The sequence below is a fragment of the Bufo gargarizans genome, chromosome 3 (genome assembly GCF_014858855.1).
Source record: "Bufo gargarizans isolate SCDJY-AF-19 chromosome 3, ASM1485885v1, whole genome shotgun sequence".
Classification (NCBI taxonomy): Eukaryota; Metazoa; Chordata; class Amphibia; order Anura; family Bufonidae; genus Bufo; species Bufo gargarizans.
This window is the reverse complement of record NC_058082.1, coordinates 302,566,696-302,588,389: the sequence shown is the minus strand read 5'-3', so window position 1 is coordinate 302,588,389 and position 21,694 is coordinate 302,566,696. Positions and strand designations below refer to the sequence as shown.

The window sequence follows — 21,694 nt, the reverse complement described above, 5'->3', positions numbered from 1 at the left end:
GGTTTTAACCCCTTTTATGTCAGGGGTGCTGTTACAACTCCCTTTTGGGAAAGTGACGAAGGCGGCGTAAAAAGAGGCACTTGCAACTTTTTTTTTTTTTAAGTCACATTTTAAACTAACATAGTACATAAGGCCGAAAAAAGACATTTGTCCAACCAGTTCGGCCTGTCATCCTGCAAGTTGATCCAGAGGAAAGGGGGGGGGGGACTGTGAGGTAGAAGCCGTTTTTCCCCACTTGTGACTTTTAAAGCCACTTTTCTGGCGCAAGGAAGATGATAAATCCCCCCCCCCCCATGGTCCTTTGGGGGCTTGGGTATACCAAATCAAACAAGCACAGTTTTCCTGCTTACTGTAGTGACATATACGCAAGCGTTGATGAGATATTAGAGAACCATGGCAGATCTGTATCCTTATTCTAAAATGTTGCAGCCCATAGTCATTTCTCATAGATAATCATTTTCTTTACACGAGTCATTGAGGATTTTCACAACTTCCAGTCTCCATAATCTACAGTTTAAAGATCAAATTTTGTTACCAAAAGTTGCTGTGGATTGCTAAAATTGAGATGAATCTTCACACTAAGGGTAAATGCACACAGAATTTATGTGCGAACAATCCGCACTGAAATCTGCAGGTGTTCGCAGAGAAATCTGAGTGGTCAATCCACATCAATAGGTGGAGATTTGCATGCAGATTTTCCTCATCCAGATTTTACTGAAATGAATGGAGAAAACCTGGACAGGAAAAGTAAAATGAATTGACATGCTGAGGATTTTAAAATCCGCACCGTAAGTCAAAATCCTCATGGAAAAAATCTGCATCATGTGCATGAGAATTTCAAATTCTCATAGAAATCAATGTACATGACCTAAGGTGTGGATTTTCCGCACGCAATCCTGATTGTGTGCTTTTAGCTTTAGACTTATAATGAAAGACACTATTTTTACATTAATTACTATACAATTCTAACTCTAAAACCTATGCAAATAAATAACTTTTTTTGTAAGAGATGTATGAAAAATGCATTTCCTTTCTTTGTGATGTCAACATTATGCATTTTCTCCCAGCAGAGGGCGCAGCAGATGATAGTAATGAGGAGAAGAGACTTCCCAGTGATCTCACCATGGAAGACATCATGCCAACTGTAAAAACATTGATCAGATCCTTCAGGTGATTGTATTGCACTGAAAGATGTTAGAAATTGTTGAACATGCATATACCCAGCACACAGTGTTCACACTTAGGTACAATAAATGTTGCAGGTGATCAAGAGTATGCTATGTTTGTTTCACACTGTGACTTCTGTTGCGTCACTTTATGGTGTGGCACAGAATGAAATACTGTAGCAGAAATTGCAGAATGATGACATTTTTACTACATCACGATCATGTGAAAATATGTTTAAATGTAAAGTAAATGTCTGCATAAATGGCAGCACACAGTTCTACCCAAAATACTTGTCATGACACAGATGACAGCAGTCCCTATATACTATAGAACAGCTTCTCCCTGCCTTCTCAATAGTGAGTACTTACAGCCCCTCTCATGCATCCCCTGGTAGCTGGTTACATAGTCAGTGCATCTTGGATACAGAGGGAACATGCACTGGCAGAGCTTACCACTGACAATGTAGAGATGGCAACGACACAGGGCACTATATATACACTATTCACAAAAAGTTAGGGATATTTGTCTTGTGGATGAAATTTCAGGTTGAACCTAAAATGCACTCTAACCTTTATCAGGTGAACTTAATGTGACCTTCTCTAAACTTTTCAATGCCCATGTCCAACTGTTCAATGTTACAGTACTTTTTGCACAACTTGCTGTTCTCTATCAAGGAGCTTAACAGCAAAATTTACAACAGGTGTTTGATCCATGTATCACCCAATAATTTTCCTGGTTCAATTACAATTGGTATTTAAACAGTCCTCCTCATCATGCTGTTCACATTTTGACATCATAAGACCAAGACGACACCTAACAATTGGTCAACATTACCACCCCATTTCGAGGCTTCAAGCAGGATGTTCTCAGACGGTCAGTGTGCATCAGCGTGGTCTGCATACATATACACACAGTATGTATGGTCAGTGTTAGGTCTACGTGTATATACCTAAATAGGAGGGAGGCAGTGAGGGCATCAGCAGTACGGCATACATATTAGGACATCGTCAGACATCATCCACAACTCCATCCTCCGTCAGGCAAAACTCCATCAGCCCTCAGACATCAGACAAAACTCCGTCCTCCGTCACCCAAAACTCCATCAGACCTCAGACATCAGACAAAACTCCGTCCTCCATCAGGCAAAACTCCATCAGACATCAGACAAAACTCCGTCCTCCGTCAGACAAAACTCCATCAGCCCTCAGACATCAGACAAAACTCCGTCCTCCGTCACCCAAAACTCCATCAGACCTCAGACATCAGACAAAACTCCGTCCTCCATCAGGCAAAACTCCATCAGCCCTCAGACATCAGACAAAACTCCGTCCTCCGTCACCCAAAACTCCATCAGACCTCAGACATCAGACAAAACTCCGTCCTCCATCAGGCAAAACTCCATCAGACCTCAGACATCAGACAAAACTCCGTCCTCCGTCACCCAAAACACCATCAGACCTCAGACATCAGACAAAACTCCGTCCTCCGTCACCCAAAACTCCATCAGACCTCAGACATCAGCCAAAACTCCGTCCTCCGTCACCCAAAACTCCATCAGACCTCAGACATCAGACAAAACTCCGTCCTCCGTCAGGCAAAACTCCATCAGACCTCAGACATCAGCTAAAACTCTGTCCTCCCTCAGACATCAGCCAAAACTCCGTCCTCCCTAACTCAAAATACGCCCTACTACACACACTCTTCACCTGACGGAGCTGCTAGCTGCTGGAGAGGCAAAGGACCTGTGATGACGTCATGACCATGTGACGAGTCACATGTGTGGGAGGGGTCAGATGTGCACAGCAGCTGGTAGAGTGTACAGAACAGTAGCCATCAAATAGAGCTCTGTACTAGAGATGTGTGTGTAACCTGCATGTAGCAGAGCTGTGTACTGTGTTACAGAGATGTATGTGTAACCTGCATGTAGCAGAGCTGTGTACTGTGTTACAGAGATGTATGTGTAACCTGCAGGTAGCAGATCTGTATGTGTAACCTGCAGGTAGCAGAGCTGTGTACTGTGTAGCAGATCTGTATGTGTAACCTGCAGGTAGCAGAGCTGTGTACTGTGTAGTAGATCTGTATGTGTAACCTGCATGTAGCAGAGCTGTGTACTGTGTTACAGAGATGTATGTGTAACCTGCAGGTAGCAGAGCTGTGTACTGTGTAGCAGAGCTGTATGTGTAACCTGCATGTAGCAGAGCTGTGTACTGTGTAGCAGAGCTGTATGTGTAACCTGCATGTAGCAGAGCTGTGTACTGTGTAGCAGTGCTGTATGTGTAACCTGCATGTAGCAGTGCTGTGTACTGTGTAGCAGAGCTGTATGTGTAACCTGCATGTAGCAGTGCTGTGTACTGTGTAGCAGAGCTGTATGTGTAACCTGCATGTAGCAGAGCTGTGTACTGTGTTACAGAGATGTATGTGTAACCTGCAGGTAGCAGAGCTGTGTACTGTGTAGCAGATCTGTATGTGTAACCTGCATGTAGCAGAGCTGTGTACTGTGTAGCAGAGCTGTATGTGTAACCTGCATGTAGCAGAGCTGTGTACTGTGTAGCAGCGCTGTATGTGTAACCTGCATGTAGCAGAGCTGTGTACTGTGTAGCAGAGCTGTATGTGTAACCTGCATGTAGCAGAGCTGTGTACTGTGTAGCAGAGCTGTATGTGTAACCTTCATGTAGCAGTGCTGTGTACTGTGTAGCAGATCTGTATTTGTAACCTGAATGTAGCAGAGCTGTGTACTGTGTAGCAGAGCTGTATGTGTAATCTGCATGTATCAGAGCTGTGTGCTGTGTAGCGGAGCTGTATGTGTAACCTGCATGTAGCAGGCTGTGTACTGTGTTACAGGGATGTATGTGCAACCTGCATGTAGCAGTGCTGTGTACTGTGTTACAGAGATGTGTGTGTAACCGCATGTAGCAGAGCTTTTTACTGTGTAACAGAGATGTGTGTGTAACCTGGGAACTATAAAAAAGTGTAAAATAAAACATAAAAATTCAGATCACCCCCCTTTTCCCAAAATGAAAATAAAAGAACTAAAAAAATACACATCATGGGTGTCGCAATGTGTAAAAACACCCATTGTATAAAAATATATTCCCCATACGGCAAACGGCAAAACAGAAGAAAAAAAAAGAGTCCAAATGTCCGATTCGCCGTTTTTGGTCACTTCATTTGCTACAAAAATGTAAATAAAAAGTGATCAAAAAGTCTTAAACACCCCAGAATGGTATCAGTGAAAAGTTCAGATTGCCCCGCAAAAAATGAGCCCTCATCCAGCTCTGTACACATAATTACAAAAAAGTTATAGAGCTCAAAATATGACGACAAAAAATTAAAATCTGATTCTGTAAATCTCCTGTCACTCCGAGTTACTCAGAATTGGTAACCCTAATTAATAAATACATGCAACATGAATGCATATATGCCGCTTCACACAGATCACAAGTGTTAGGCCTCTTGCACATGAACGTTGTTGGTCCATTCCGTGCATTGGGGACAGCAATTTGCAGTCCCCAATGCACGGGCAACGTGCGTGCAGCGGCCGGGACAGATCCAGACCCATTCAACTTGAATGGGTCCGTGAATATGTTCTACTTTTTTGCTGTGCGGAGGCATGGCCAGAAACACCACGGAAGCACTCTGTAATGCTTCTGTGGGGATCCGATCCGTGTTTCTGTTCCGTTCAAGTGAATGGGTCGACATCACGGATGAGGGATGCACACGGCTGGTGCCCTGTGTATTGCGGAACCGCCGTATGTGGTCCACAATACGACCACAGGCACACAGCGACCATGTGCAAGAGGCCTTACAAAGATGGGATTTAAGGTGCACATCTTCTTGTGCTTCCCATATTCCACAGATTTATATCACACAGCTACTTACAGTTGTGCTGATAAGTTTACATACCCTTGCAGAATTTATGATTTCTTAAAGGGGTATTCTCATCTTCCCTTTTTCATACTTACCTTCCTTGAGCGTGACGTTCACTTCCTGTACTCTTCTCCCGGCCGGGCCGCGCTTGCGCAGAAGACTGAAGATTCTCTCCCGGCCGGGCCGCACAATGTCCTGAACGCGCACAGCGCCGCGCATGTGCCATGGTGACTTATTCCTGGCCTGTATAGTACAGAGTCGGCGTGCGCATTCGCGGCTCTGTACTATACTGGCCAGGAAGAAGTCATCATGGCGCATGCGCGGCGGCATGCGCGTTCAGAACATTGCGCGGCCCAGCCGGGAGAGAATTTTCCGTCTTCTGCGCAAGCGTGGCCCGGCTGGATTCGACAGGAGAGGTGGCCGTGACCAGGGGAGACCAAAGACAACATCAGGTAAGAGGGGACTTATTTTCTAAAAAAGGATGGGAATTGGGTAATAAAATGTATTTAGAAAAATTATCACTGTCAAATCATTAACAGATTTACCGGTGATCATTAAGATGAGAATACCCCTGTAACCATTGTTCAGAGAATATGAATGATACCACAGACACTTTTCTCTCGCTCATGGTTAGTGGTCGGCTGAAGCCATTTATGTCAAACAACGGTGTTTACTCTTTATAAATCATAATCACAACACAAACTCCCCAAATGACCCTGATCAGAAGTTTACACCCCCCAGTTATGAATACCATGTATTGCTCCCTTTAACATCAATGACAGCTTGAAGTCTTTTGTGGTAGTTATGGATGAGGCTCTTTATTTTCTCAGATGGTAAAACTGCCCATTCTTCCTGTTGAAGAAAAAAAAAAATTCCACCACAGTTTTACGTGATTTTTATTTACAACATTCGATGTGCGATAAAACTGACTGGTTACTTTTATTCTACAGGTCAGATCGAATCCGGCAATACCTTATATGTATAGTTTTTCTTGCGTTTTAATAGTGATAAAAAAATAAAAATATCAGATTTTTTTTTGTCGCCATATTTTGAGCCCCATAACTTTTTTGTAATTATGTGTACAGAGCAGGGTGGGGCTCATTTTTTGCGGGGCAATCTAAACTTTTTACTGATACCATTCTGGGGTGTTTAAGACTTTTTGATCACTTTTTATTTACATTTTTGTAGCAAATGAAGTGACCAAAAACGGCGAATCGGACATTTGGACTCTTTTTTTTTTCTGTTTTGCTGTTTGCCGTATGGGGAATATATTTTTATACAATGGGCGTTTTTACACATTGCGAAACCCATGATGTGTCTTTTATTTTAATTTTGGGAAAAGGGGAGTGATCTGAATATTTATGGGTTTTTTTTACACTTTTTTATAGTTCCCAGGTTACACACACATCTCTGTAACACAGTACACAGCTCTGCTACATGCGGTTAGACAAACTGCTCTATATACACAGTACACAGCTCTGCTACATGCAGGTTGCACATACATCCCTGTAACACAGTACACAGCTCTGCTACATGCAGGTTACACATACAGCTCTAGTACACAGTACACAGCACTTCTACATGCAGGTTACACACACATCTCTGTAACACAGTACACAGCTCTGCTACATGCTGTTACACACACTGCTCTATATACACAGTACACAGCTCTGCTACATGCAGGTTACACACACATCTCTGCTACACAGTACACAGCACTGCTACCTTCAGGTTGCACATACATCCCTGTAACACAGTACACAGCTCTGCTACATGCAGGTTACACATACAGCTCTGCTACACAGTTCACAGCTCTGCTACATGCAGGTTACACATACAGCTCTGCTACACAGTACACAGCTCTGCTACATGCAGGTTACACATACAGATCTGCTACACAGTACACAGCTCTGCTACCTGCAGGTTACACGTACATCTCTGTAACACAGTACACAGCTCTGCTACATGCAGGTTACACATACATCTTTGTAACACAGTACACAGCTCTGCTACATGCGGTTAGACAAACTGCTCTATATACACAGTACACAGCTCTGCTACATGCAGGTTGCACATACATCCCTGTAACACAGTACACAGCTCTGCTACATGCAGGTTACACATACAGCTCTAGTACACAGTACACAGCACTTCTACATGCAGGTTACACACACATCTCTGTAACACAGTACACAGCTCTGCTACATGCTGTTACACACACTGCTCTATATACACAGTACACAGCTCTGCTACATGCAGGTTACACACACATCTCTGCTACACAGTACACAGCACTGCTACCTTCAGGTTGCACATACATCCCTGTAACACAGTACACAGCTCTGCTACATGCAGGTTACACATACAGCTCTGCTACACAGTTCACAGCTCTGCTACATGCAGGTTACACATACAGCTCTGCTACACAGTACACAGCTCTGCTACATGCAGGTTACACATACAGATCTGCTACACAGTACACAGCTCTGCTACCTGCAGGTTACACGTACATCTCTGTAACACAGTACACAGCTCTGCTACATGCAGGTTACACATACATCTCTGTAACACAGTACACAGCTCTGCTACATGCAGGTTACACACACATCTCTAGTACAGAGCTCTATTTGATGGCTACTGTTCTGTACACTCTACCAGCTGCTGTGCACATCTGACCCCTCCCACACATGTGACTCGTCACATGGTCATGACGTCATCACAGGTCCTTTGCCTCTCCAGCAGCTAGCAGCTCCGTCAGGTGAAGAGTGTGTGTAGTAGGGCGTATTTTGAGTTAGGGAGGACGGAGTTTTGGCTGATGTCTGAGGGAGGACAGAGTTTTAGCTGATGTCTGAGGTCTGATGGAGTTTTGCCTGACGGAGGACGGAGTTTTGTCTGATGTCTGAGGTCTGATGGAGTTTTGCCTGACGGAGGACGGAGTTTTGTCTGATGTCTGAGGTCTGATGGAGTTTTGGGTGACGGAGGACGGAGTTTTGTCTGATGTCTGATGGAGTTTTGGGTGACGGAGGACGGAGTTTTGGCTGATGTCTGAGGTCTGATGGAGTTTTGGGTGACGGAGGACGGAGTTTTGTCTGATGTCTGAGGTCTGATGGAGTTTTGCCTGATGGAGGACGGAGTTTTGTCTGATGTCTGAGGTCTGATGGAGTTTTGGGTGACGGAGGACGGAGTTTTGTCTGAGGTCTGATGGAGTTTTGGGTGACGGAGGACGGAGTTTTGTCTGATGTCTGATGGAGTTTTGCCTGACGGAAGACGGAGTTTTGTCTGATGTCTGAGGGCTGATGGAGTTTTGCCTGACGGAGGATGGAGTTGTGGATGATGTCTGACGATGTCCTAATATGTATGCCGTACAGCAGTGAGCTGCAGCGTCTTCACAGTTCAGTACTGCACGGTAAGGACGGACTTTCCTTAGCAACGCTCATTTAGAGAGTGCGCTAAAGGGCAACTTCAAAGCAATTTTTCTCATAGAAATGTATGAATTCACTAAATATAGTACAAAAACATTCCCCCATCACTGTCTCTACACATTATAAAAAAAATGACAGTTAAACTTTAATGTACTATTCCATAATATCCAAGGGTAGGTTCACCAAAGATGAAACAACTCCTAAGCCGCATCAGAGGTGGACTGAAAGTGTGGGGCTAAAAAATATTATTGGTTGTTACACAGCTATATGGATTACAAGCCTCATAATGCCCATGGAAATTATTTTAGTCTGCTATGAAACCTTTGGCATTGGCATACCTCCTTCCTGAGTAATGCACTTCGTTGCCTTGAATCTCTCCTCTAACATAAGTTACTTATTACCAGTAGATATCCACTTTTGCTGTTATTCATAAATCACCTCTAACAATAAGAAATCTCAAAATTTTCTGTACAATGACCTTACCCTAGCCCTCGACATACCTAAACCTCGTAGCTGTAGAACTTCTTGGCTGCATATATCACATATGGAAAGATACCACTCTATAAAACTGGCCATACACGAGATACTTTTTGGCCAAACGGCTATCTCTCTTGACCCTCCCATACACATACCTGCTCAGCTTGGCCATGTTTGCATTGAATTTACAAGCATAGGGTAGTGATAGCGTCTATGCATGTTATTATAGTCCTAGTTTAATATTACAGTTTCTTTCTAGTTACATTACAAGTATTCTGCTTCAAACATGTTTCTTCACTCTTATATAGGATCCTGAAGTTCCTCGTAGCAAAGAGAAAGTTCAAAGAGACTCTTCGTCCATATGATGTGAAGGATGTCATTGAGCAGTACTCTGCTGGCCATCTAGACATGCTTGGACGAATAAAGAGTTTGCAGTTCCGGTCAGTGGTACATTGTAGCATTGCTGATCTGGGGTACATTGGGCAATGAGTGACAACATCTTGGAACTCTTTCATTTATTTACTGTAGGAGCTCTTCATATTGCATAGTTTACATAACTCACCTTTATCTTACCTATGGATCCAGTTTCCAGTGATACTATTTGCAAAATGTTATATTTTACTTCTGGCTTCTTCTTTTTTTCTAGTGTGGACCAAATTATAGGTCGGGGTCCTATCCCTATGGAGAAGAAGCCTCGGGAAAAAGGGGAGAAACTCCCTCCTATTGGATCTGAAGCAGATGCAGCTGATGAGATGAGCATGATGGGAAGAGTGGTAAAGGTAGAGAGACAGGTGAGGGGAACCTCTATGAATACAAGTCTTCTTGCATTAAATAACACAATGAAATTATCAGGACCAGATTTCTATAAAAGAATTGTGTGTAGCTATAAGCTCGTAATGTACCATAGTGATGGAATTGCTATAATGTAAACGACATACGGTATATGGTTTCCAGAAGCCTGTCACAGGGCAGTTAACCTTAGGAAAAGATATGTGTTCTCCAGATCTGTGTTTGACAGCTAACATAGTGATTACAAGTTGTGTTTCGTCTGGAAACTATGGCAAGAAAATGTAGCTCAGATTAATGGGCTGGTTAAACCAGCATTATGTGTGATGAAAGCAAACATTATATGAATTACATACAGCAGGTAAAGGAGAAAGATTAGTGTACTCTGTAGCTGATTTCATTGTATGAGTGCTGGTATCAACAGTGGAGTAGAGACACGGATAAGCTAGGCAGCATATCATAGGAAAGACGTACAAACCAGTGTGGTGAGATACGAAAATGTTGGTACTGTACATCTGTAATATCTGCTTTTACACCTTAGAAATTGCAGCCATACACATAAAATGAAACTCGGCTGAACCCACTGTTTTTCGTTGGGGTCAGCAGATGATCTAAAGTTTATGTGGGGGCCTTCCAACTATCTCCTGATGGCATATGTTTGGGATATGGAAGGATCGGGTATCTTACATTTCCACACGACCATAGCTTTTACCTTGCAAGAGATAAGCCGCTACTAGAAGGATCTAACAGTGGCTTATTCCCTTCTCACAACTGAAATACAGTAAATGAGGGGGTAGGGAGAAATAGCTGTTTGTCAAGTGAGCTTGTGGCCAACTGTTATTTCATGTGCATGGCCACCTGAAATCCACTCACTTCTCTCTCAACTTCTCCCAAGTCATAATTTTCTTATCCAGACTAACTTAAAGACCTGTGCTCTTCTTTAAAAATGGCACCCGCTCATAGCCCACTGAGTTTCTGCTGCGTAAAACGATAATCCTAGTTACAGACATTTAACCCCTCAGATGCCATGGTAATTTGCAACCACAGTATCTGAGTGGTCTTTCCCCACTGTGCTCCCAGGGCTTGAACAGCCTCACAACTCCAAGATCGAGGTGAGCCATTAGGTTGTTATGACAGCCTCAGGCCCTCTGAAGGACACGAGCCCTGCCAGAGCAGTGTTCCTGTGGCAGCACTCAATAGGAACATAATGAATCCCATAAGCTTCAGTGTTAAATCATTGCAGTCTATGGCAGAAGCAATCAGATGATAGCATGTTTAACCCCTTAAGGACCAGGCTCATTTTCACCTTAAGGACCAGGCCATTTTTTGCAAATCTGACCAGTGTCACTTTAAGTGCTCATAACTTTAAAACGCTTCGACTTACCCAGGCCGTTCTGAGATTGTTTTTTCGTCACATATTGTACTTCATGACACTGCTAAAATTGGGTCAAAAAAGTTAATTTTTTTGCATAAAAAAATAAATTTTTTACCAAAAATTTTGAAAAATTAGCAAATTTCAAAGTTTCAGTTTCTCTACTTCTGTAATACATAGTAATACCCCCAAAAATTGTGATGACTTTACATTCCCCATATGTCTACTTCATGTTTGAATTGTTTTGGGAATGATATTTTATTTTTTGGGGATGTTACAATGCTTAGAAGTTTAGAAGCAAAATTTGAAATTTTTGAGAAATCTTCAAAATCCCACTTTTTATGGACCAGTTCAGGTTTGCAGTCATATTGTGAGGCTTAGATAATAGAAACCTCCCAAAAATGGCCCCATTCTAGAAACTACACCCCTCAAGGTATTCAAAACTGTTTTTTCAAACTTTATTAACCCTTTAGGTCTTCCACAAGAGTTGATGGCAGATGGAGAAACAATTTAGAAATTTCTATTTTTTGGAAAATTTTCCAATATAATCAATTTTTTCCAGGAGTAAAACAAGGGTTAACTGCCAAACAACACTCAAAATGGGTTGCCCTGATTCTGTAGTTTGCAGAAACACCCCATATGTGGTCGTAAACTACTGTTTGGCCGAACGGTAGCACATAGAAGGAGGGGAACACCATATGGGTTTTGGAAGGCAGATTTTGCAGGACTGGTTTTGTTTATACCATGTCCCATTTGAAGCCCCCTGTTGCACCCCTAGAATAGAAATTTCAAAAAAGTGACTCCATCTAAGAAAGTACACCCCTCAAGGTATTCAAAACTGGGTTTACAAACTTTGTTAACCCTTTAGGTGTTCCACAAGAGTTAATGGCAGATGGAGAAACAATTTTGAAATTTCTATTTTTTGGAAAATTTTCCAATATAATCAATTTTTTCCAGGAGTAAAACAAGGGTTAACTGCCAAACAACACTCAAAATGGGTTGCCCTGATTCTGTAGTTTGCAAAAACACCCCATATGTGGTCGTAAACTACTGTTTGGCCGAACGGTAGCACATAGAAGGAGGGGAACACCATATGGGTTTTGGAAGGCAGATTTTGCAGGACTGGTTTTGTTTATACCATGTCCCATTTGAAGCCCCCTGTTGCACCCCTAGAATAGAAATTTCAAAAAAGTGACTCCATCTAAGAAAGTACACCCCTCAAGGTATTCAAAACTGGGTTTACAAACTTTGTTAACCCTTTAGGTGTTCCACAAGAGTTAATGGCAGATGGAGAAACAATTTTGAAATTTCTATTTTTTGGAAAATTTTCCAATATAATCAATTTTTTCCAGGAGTAAAACAAGGGTTAACTGCCAAACAACACTCAAAATGGGTTGCCCTGATTCTGTAGTTTGCAAAAACACCCCATATGTGGTCGTAAACTACTGTTTGGCCGAACGGTAGCACATAGAAGGAGGGGAACACCATATGGGTTTTGGAAGGCAGATTTTGCAGGACTGGTTTTGTTTATACCATGTCCCATTTGAAGCCCCCTGTTGCACCCCTAGAATAGAAATTTCAAAAAAGTAACTCCATCTAAGAAAGTACACCCCTCAAGGTATTCAAAACTGGGTTTACAAACTTTGTTAACCCTTTAGGTGTTCCACAAGAGTTAATGGCAGATGGAGAAACAATTTTGAAATTTCTATTTTTTGGAAAATTTTCCAATATAATCAATTTTTTCCAGGAGTAAAACAAGGGTTAACTGCCAAACAACACTCAAAATGGGTTGCCCTGATTCTGTAGTTTGCAAAAACACCCCATATGTGGTCGTAAACTACTGTTTGGCCGAACGGTAGCACATAGAAGGAGGGGAACACCATATGGGTTTTGGAAGGCAGATTTTGCAGGACTGGTTTTGTTTATACCATGTCCCATTTGAAGCCCCCTGTTGCACCCCTAGAATAGAAATTTCAAAAAAGTGACTCCATCTAAGAAAGTACACCCCTCAAGGTATTCAAAACTGGGTTTACAAACTTTGTTAACCCTTTAGGTGTTCCACAAGAGTTAATGGCAGATGGAGAAACAATTTTGAAATTTCTATTTTTTGGAAAATTTTCCAATATAATCAATTTTTTCCAGGAGTAAAACAAGGGTTAACTGTCAAACAACACTCAAAATGGGTTGCCCTGATTCTGTAGTTTGCAAAAACACCCCATATGTGGTCGTAAACTACTGTTTGGCTAAACGGCAGGACATAGAAGAAGGGGAACGCCATACGGTTTTTGGAAGGCAGATTTTGCTGGACTGGTTTATTTACACCATGTACCCTTTCAAGCCCCCTGATGCACCCCTAGAGTAGAAACTCCATAAAAGTGACCCCATCTAGGAAACTACGGGATAAGGTGGTTGTTGTTTTGGGACAATTTTTGGGGTAAATTAGATTTTTGGTTGCTCTATATTACTCTTTTTTGAGGCAATGTAACAAAAAATTTAATTCTAAAATTGTTTCTACATTCGCTATTTAGTTTTGTGGAACACCTAAAGGGTTAACATAGTTTGTAAAGTAATTTTTGAATACCTTGAGGGGTGTAGTTTCTTAGATGGGGTCACTTTTTTGGAGTTTCTAGTCTAGGCTACATCAGGGGGGGCTTCTAATGGGACATGGTGTAAAAAAAAAAAAACTGTCCATCAAAATCTGCCTTCCAGAAACCGTATGGAGTTCCCTTCGTTCTATGCCCTGCCGTGCGGCTATATAGCCATTTACGACCACATATGGGGTGTTTCTGCAAACTACAGAATTGGGGCAATAAATGTTTAGTTTTGTTTGGCTGTTAACCCTTGCTTTATTACCGGCAAAATGGATTTAAATTTAAATTTTGCCCAAAAATAGGTGTTTTGGCACCGTTTTTATTTTATATTTTTAACACCGTTCATCCGAGGCGTTTGGTAAAAAGTTATTTTTATAGCGACGACTTTTACGCACGCGACGATGCCCAATATGTATGGCTCTCAGACTTTAGAGACACTAAGCAGGCATCCTAAAACTGCGGCCCTCCAGATGTTGTAAAACTACAATTCCCACCATGCCCTGATGATGGCTGTAGGTTGTCTGGGCATGCTGGGAGTTATAGTTTTACAACATCTGGAGGGCCGCAGTTTGAGGATGCCTGCACTAAAACTAATATTTTTTGGGGAAAGAAAAATTGTTTTCGTGTCTCCAAAGTCTGAGAGCCATAGTGTTTTATGTTCTCTAGTGAACTGTTGGGGATTATAAAAATTTAGTACTCCATGGAAGTGTGATACTCCCTGAAGCAATCGATAATGCAGAGGCCCGGATGATCGGGGCACGTGTCACATTGAGTTGTGGTGTCCTTCCGTATCCCCCTCTTGTGACACACTCTGCACTTTTTTTGGGTTCGTCCCTTCTTTCCAGTATGGGGGACCACACCTGGAAAGTGTTGGCCAGGGACGATCCGGGCGCCTCCAGTTCCCGAGGTACTCCGGCCTGCTCTTTCCCGGTCCGAAAAGATCAGGTCTTTGAGGACTGCCTCATAGAATTGGAGGAATGTCCCTGTGCTGCCAGCGCTTCGGGATAGTACAAAAGAGTTGTACATGGCAACCTGCACCATGTAGACCGCAACTTTTTTGTACCATGCCCGGGTTTTGCGCATGGCGTTATATGGCGTGAGGACTTGATCAGAGAGATCAACTCCTCCCATATACCGATTGTAGTCGACGATACAATCGGGCTTGAGGACCGTTGCCGCGGTACCTCGCACAGGGACTGGGGTGGTGCTGTTACCGTGGATTGTGGACAGCATAAGGACATCCCTCTTGTCCTTATACCTGACCAGCAACAGGTTTCCACTGGTAAGTGCACGGGTCTCACCCCTGGGGATAGGTACCTGGAGGGGGTAGGCAGGGAGGCCGCGTTGATTTTTCCGCACGGTCCCACAAGCGAACGTGGATCTGGCGGCAAGGGACCTGAACAAGGGAATGCTGGTATAAAAGTTGTCCACGTACAAGTGGTAACCCTTATCCAGCAGTGGGTACATAAGGTCCCACACGAGTTTCCCGGTAACACCCAGAGTGGGGGGACATTCTGGTGGTTGAATCCGGGAATCTCGCCCCTCGTACACACGAAATTTGTAAGTGTACCCTGAGGTACTCTCACAAATTTTGTATAGCTTCACGCCATACCTCGCCCGCTTTGTGGGAATGTATTGGCGGAAACTGAGTCTCCCCTTGAACGCAACGAGAGACTCATCAACCGCGACCTCCCTTCCAGGTACGTAGGCCTGCTGAAATGTGGCCCCAAAGTGATCGATGACCGGCCGTATCTTGTACAGCCGGTCATAGGCAGGATCACCTCGGGGGGGACATGCTGCATTATCGGAATAATGCAGACATTTCCGGATGGCCTCAAACCGGTGACGTGTCATGACCATACTGTACAGTGGGGTCTGGTATAGGACGTCCCCACTCCAGTATTGCCTGACACTGGGTTTTTGGACTAGACCCATATGCAGCACGAGGCCCCAAAATGTCCTCATCTCGGCTGCACTGACCGGCGTCCAGCCACCGGGTCTAGCCAAAACTGAGCCTGGGTTTTGAGCGACGAACTGTTGGGCGTACAGATTCGTCTGCTCCACCATCAAATTCACCAGCGGGTTACTGAAAAAAAAACTAAAAAAGTCTATTTCAGTAAACCCCACTGTGGGAATCTGGATTCCAGGATTGCCAGCGAAATCCGGAATCTCAGGCTCAAAGTCCACTGGGGGACACCAGCTAAGTTCATCGGCAGGGGGCTCCGGTGAACTTATTTGGTGGGCCGGGAAACCAGTACGAACCCCAGGGCGGCTCGTACTAGGGTGGGCCACAGGATCCCTAGCATGTGTGGCCCCTGGCTCCGCCTGGCGGCGTCTCCGCTGCCTTGGTGGCTCATCGTCATCCGATGATGATGAGGAGGATGCGGATGACAAAAGGAACGTGGGGTCATCCTCATCCTCACTGGGGCTCTCAGAGTCGGAGGCAATCTGGGCATATGCCTCCTCGGCTGAGAACACCCGGCGGGCCATGGGTGTGTGTGTGTGCGTGTGTATGTGCGTGCGTGTAAACCTTTATTCTATGTGCGTGTGTGTGGGGGCACGGGTGTTCACGTACTAAAAAGTCCAGGCAAAAAAAATGGGCAAGTGTTAGGAAAAAAAAAAAAAAAAAAAAGTTCAAACTTGCTGATCTGCGGTTCAACGCTGATCAGCGGTCGGTGGGGTGGTGGGGCGGGCGATGCGCTAACAGTGGACGGACGCTAAAAAGTGCCGGCCAGTCAGCGCACGCAGAAAAAAAAAAATGTGGTGGTGGGGGAAGGGTCTGGTGGTGGGGGGAGGGGTTGGTGGGTGAAGGGGGGGGGCTGGTGGGTGGGGGGGGGCTGGTGGTGGGGGGGATGCGGGGGGGGGCAAGTGGCAGGGGGGGTCTGGGGTCTGAAAGTTGAAAAAAAAAAGTTTGGAATAAATGTGCTTTTTTTTTTTTTTTTTTTTCTAACTTTTCCCTTCTTTCCCTGCCTAACGGTGCCTCTCCCTCACTGACCCTAACCTACCTGGGTGGCGATGGGTGCAGGAGGGTGATGGATGCCGATTTAGGGGGACACAGGAGCTGGTGCTGGACGATGCTGCACGGTCAGGGTGCTGGACAGGAAGAGGAGGGGAGAGAGGAGCGCAGGAAGTTTGAATCTCGCGCCTCTCTCCCCTGCACCAATCAGCACCCTGGACAGCGGCGTTCAGCACCAGGGCCAGCTCCGCCTCTGCAAATCCTCGGACTGCGATTGGTGGTGTAAAATTACGCCACCGATCGCAGTCTTTTTCCGGTTCATCGGGTCACAGGACACCCGAATGGACCGGAAACGCAGAAAACCGCAGGTCTGAATTGACCTGCGGTTTTCTGCGATCGCCGATACGGGGGGGTCCAATGACCCCCCCCTGCGTTGTTACGGGATGCCGGCTGAATGATTTCAGCCGGCGTCCCGTTCCTATTAACCCCTGCGGCGCCGGAATGCAGATTTTAAGTCAGGACGTACCGGTACGTCCTCGGTCCTTAAGGACTCGGGAAATAGGGCGTACCGGTACGTCCTCGGTCCTTAAGGGGTTAAAGGGAACCTGTCATGTGGACATTTGATTATAATCTAACTAATTATATACAATCATTAACTACTAAAAAGTACCTTAGATGTATTCACTTACTGGTGTGACAGATGGTTACCTCATAATATACACACAAAGATGCCACATGCCGCATGCTAATGAGCTGATTTGAGTCCAGCGTGATGTCATTGAGTCCAGCCTATATTTAATTCAGAACTATAGCCACTCCCCTGCCCACCTGCTGCTGATTCATATGGAAAATAACTGTCACTCAGCAGCAGGTAGGCGGGGAGAGTCAGGAGCTCATGAATATTCAGGACTCATCATTATCAGCTGGCGCTTTTGAATACAAGATGTTGGCAGATTGACTGGGTCAATTAAAGAAAGTGACCCTGCATTTTGCTAAGAGAATCAGTCACTTATTTATGTTGCCCTTAGTTAGGACACCATAAAGCTGGTGACAGGTTCCCTTTAAGTCCCCTAGGAGGACTTAAAATAAGTGTAAAATAATAAAACTAAAAATAAAGATCATAGGGATCAACAAGTCTCAAAATGCCCAAACTAATAAAATGTAAAAGTATTTATCCCTGTACGGTGAACGCTGTGAGGAAAAAAAATGCCCTTTGCTCTTTTTTGAAGCCTCCCAAAAAAATGAATAAAAAGTATTGAATAAGTCATACTAAATGGTATCAGTAAAAACTACAGATCGTCCCTCAAACAGCTCCATAGAAGTAAATTTAAAGCGGGAGAAGGAGACACCCATTGAGAAACCCTGGCATCTCCTCCTCCCTGTACCGATGTTCAGTATTAACATACTGAGCGGGAAAACTACAGAGGGGCACAGCGGGGCGTAGGAGCCATATTTTTAAAAAAACAGGCTGGGTGGCAGCATCAGCGGGGGGTACTCCGCAAGTAAGGGTATTTATCTAGAATAAAAGAAATGCATGAAAGGTCTGCTTTAAAATTATTAGGTTATTGGGGTCAGGATAAGTATTAAAACTCTAGAAAAACTATTAAAATTTGGTATTTGAGAATGCCATAAAAACGAAAGCCATAAAAGTATGCCGGACTTGTGTTGTTTTTCAGTTCAACGCCATATGCAATTTTTTTCCAGCTTGCCCTCTTGTGTGATTAGGACATTAACACATCATTTTAGTTTTGCCTGAAGTGTTCCTTCCCTTCGACTAATACAGCTATATCCCCTAAATCACCAAAGGGGGAGAGTGGAGGTCAGCCTCTGCAGGGTTTGTTTCTGTAACTTCAAGCAATAATAACTGGACTTTCTTTCATGTATACCAAGGACCTAGTTCTCCTGTACATTAATATAGAAAAACCTCTCTGTGAAATTGTGATGCAGAAGTAATAATATTTATTTATTGTACAGGTTCAATCCATTGAAGAAAAACTTGATGTCCTCCTTGGTTTTTATTCTCAGTCTCTAAAGAAGGGCCCTGTCAGCTCCTCTACACTGACGTCAATGCAATTGCCACTAATAGACCATGATATGACATCTGATTACCATAGTCCTGTGGATCAAGTTGATATATCGGTGTCTGCACAGACGCTAAATATTTCGCGTTCCGACAGCACCAACATGGAATGAAGGACTCACAGTACAGGGGTAGAGTTGCCTTATGCCTCCAGCTTCTCTACTGGTCATTGGTAGAGTCACATGTTTTCCAATTCATGGCTGGAATGGCTACAATACTCCCTGCATCTTACAACATAATGATTATTATGCAATTTCAAGTCTTCTGGAAAAGAAACCCAGTTTTGTCACAGAGAGGTGAGAAGGACTTGTAAAGCCATATATTCTCTGTGCTGTGCAGTTTTTTTTTGGTTAGGAGAGAAGATTTCTGAGATACCAAGGTCACAACATTGAGCTACACTGTGGCCACTGTTAGCAATCCACAGAATTTCTGCATTGTCCTTTCTTGCGTCTATGTCTTGCTAAGTTGGCGAGTGCCAGCTTTACAGCACTCAGCCTCTAGAAAGTGCCTCAAAGGTCTTATTATGCAGATGCTGCTCCTGTCAATCTTTCATCTCCTAGTGCGGGGCAGCACGTGCACTGGTGCACATGCAACTTGAGCTTCTTACTTCTGGTCTCTGTTCAGCAAGGCATTTTGCTCAGCCTAGACACTGAGACAAACTGATATATGCATGGATTACAGTGATTGAAGCTTCATCTCCAGAGGTAGAAGAGCATCCTCCTTATCAGTTTCTGCCACCTGCTGGAGCGGAAGAAAAGTAGACAACTGAGAATTGAACTGTTAGCGTGAACTGAATGAATGTCTACCCTCGTCTTTACTGAGGTGTGTGCTTGTGGGATTGTCTGCTGAGATGAGTGGATTACGTTCATGTAAAAATATCAAAGAACTTTTTTAATAGGGTGTTTGTGTAAATATATATTTATTCCAATTAGTTGAACCATTTGTAAAATATGTGGTTGTCACACACTAAGCACTATTTTGTGTTTATTAGTACATGAGGACATGATGGGTGTGCCTTTCATCCCCGTGATCTCAGCTTCCGAGCTAGAAGATTCTTTGTTGGTCTCGCAGTGGTGAGCCGTGTTGTTCTGTAAATAGCATTGTACTACAATGGAAGATTCCTTTTTTCTGATTTCTCGCCAGGGACAAACAATGTACCGTATTTTTCGCCCTATAAGACGCACTACCCCCCCCCCCCAAGTGGGGAAAAAATAGCAGTGCGTCTTATGGGGGCGAATGCTGTGACTGTCCGGTGAATATGCTGAGAGGGAGGAGGGGTTGGGGGCCGGCGTCTGTTTCTGTAATGGCAGCGGGGCCCGGTGCAGTCACTGTATTCTACTACACTTCCCCGCTCTCTGTAGTATACAGTAATCATATCTAACTTGTGGGTATTGTTAAAGTATTCCAATCATCTTAAATCTAGCGCTGTACTACTTACAACTAACTTCTTGGCAGTCAGGAAGCCGGGCGGGCGAGCGCTCGTAGCGTAGCCCACTACGCTCACTGCGCCTGCGCCACCCACTTTATGAATGAAGCAGGCGTAGTGAGCGCCCGCCCGGCCTCCTGACTGCCAAGAAGTTAGTTGTAAGTAGTACAGCGCTATATTTAAGATGATTGGAATACTTTAACAATACCCACAGGTCAGATATGATTACCGTATACTACAGAGAGTGGGGCCCGGTGTAGTAGAATACAGTGACTGCACCGGGCCCCGCTGCCATTACAGAAACAGATGCCGGCCCCCATTTACTACACAGGGACACTGTTATGGGGGATCTGTGGATGACACATAAGATGCTATATATGTGTCATCCACAGATGCCCCCATAACAGTGCCATCCACAGATGCCTCCACAATGACCCCCATAACAGTGCCATCCACAGATGCCCTCATAACAGTACCATCCACAGATGCCCCCATAACAGTGCCATCCACAGATCCCCCATAATAGTGTCATCTACAGACCACCATTACGGTAGTTCAAAAGCACACCTTTTCGTTCAAAATATATATTTTTTTAATTTCCTCCTCAAAAACCCAGGTGCATCTTATGGGCAGGTGCGTCTTATATGGCGAAAAATACGGTATATAATACAAGCTGACAGATTTTATTTCTGCCCCAATAATACATTTCAAATAAAGTCCCTGTCTCCACTGGGCTCACAATTTACTGTAAATATCAAGCAAACCTAAGTGTATCTTTTTGAACTCCATGCAAATGTTGCCTTTTCAGACTTGAAACCAGGATCCCAGTGCTGCAAGTCAGGAGTGCTAACCACTGGACCACCATGTTCCTCTATGTATTACATTATTTGCATTTCGTGAGGCAATGTAACTGCACAACCAGCATCTATATTTTTTTATTTGATTTATTAATATGACCAAGACTTATGGTATAAAGATAGCAAAATGATCATGTACCAATAGTGGAATTGCAATGTGACTTACACAGCGAGGAGGTTACAAAAGCAGTCTAACAAAGGTTTACACTGAATTTGAAGGGTAACTGTAGTATTAACAAACGTTTTATATATTTCATAGTGACATATGGAAGGTTTTGACCCTCAGTGATCTCTAGAAAAAGGAGAGGGAAGCGCTAACATAGAGAGACTCTTTGCTGAGCCTGTCTTCTCTGTGTGAAAACATCTACTGTATCTCCTAGTTTTAGTGATCAGTGGTGGTCTCAGGACTCAGCCTCCTGCTGATCAAAACCTTTCATATGCCACTATGAAATATCAAGTACTGGTAACTCTAGTGCTTGAGATGAAGTTAAACCAACTGGTGTTTTAATTACCATTTTGGGTATCTAAATGGGGAGACATTGTTGAGTCATCACTGAATATTGCCAAGAGGACTTCACTGTAAAACTTGTTAGGAGACATGTTCATGTGACTTTATAACATAATCTGCCAACGAAAAAATATCCTTCCATTGCAATACAGGCAATTACCATATACATGTCCGTTAATTTATTT

General features: G+C 43.8%; 1 protein-coding gene across 3 annotated transcripts in view; it reads left to right on the top strand.

The window, feature by feature from the left end:
• The window catches only part of KCNQ4 (potassium voltage-gated channel subfamily Q member 4), a 193,683-nt gene extending 173,630 nt beyond the window's left edge, over window positions 1-20,053 (top strand). For 2 of the 3 annotated variants that reach the window (XM_044286671.1, XM_044286669.1), the window contains exons 11-14: window positions 1,068-1,170; window positions 9,242-9,373; window positions 9,580-9,724; window positions 18,613-20,053. In XM_044286671.1, coding sequence (XP_044142606.1) covers window positions 1,068-1,170; window positions 9,242-9,373; window positions 9,580-9,724; window positions 18,613-18,831 — 599 coding nt within the window. In that variant the 3' untranslated portion in view covers window positions 18,832-20,053. The remainder of the gene's footprint in view (window positions 1-1,067; window positions 1,171-9,241; window positions 9,374-9,579; window positions 9,725-18,612) is intronic. The other variant, XM_044286670.1, reaches the window with a different exon arrangement.
• The last annotated feature ends 1,641 nt before the right edge of the window (window positions 20,054-21,694 follow it).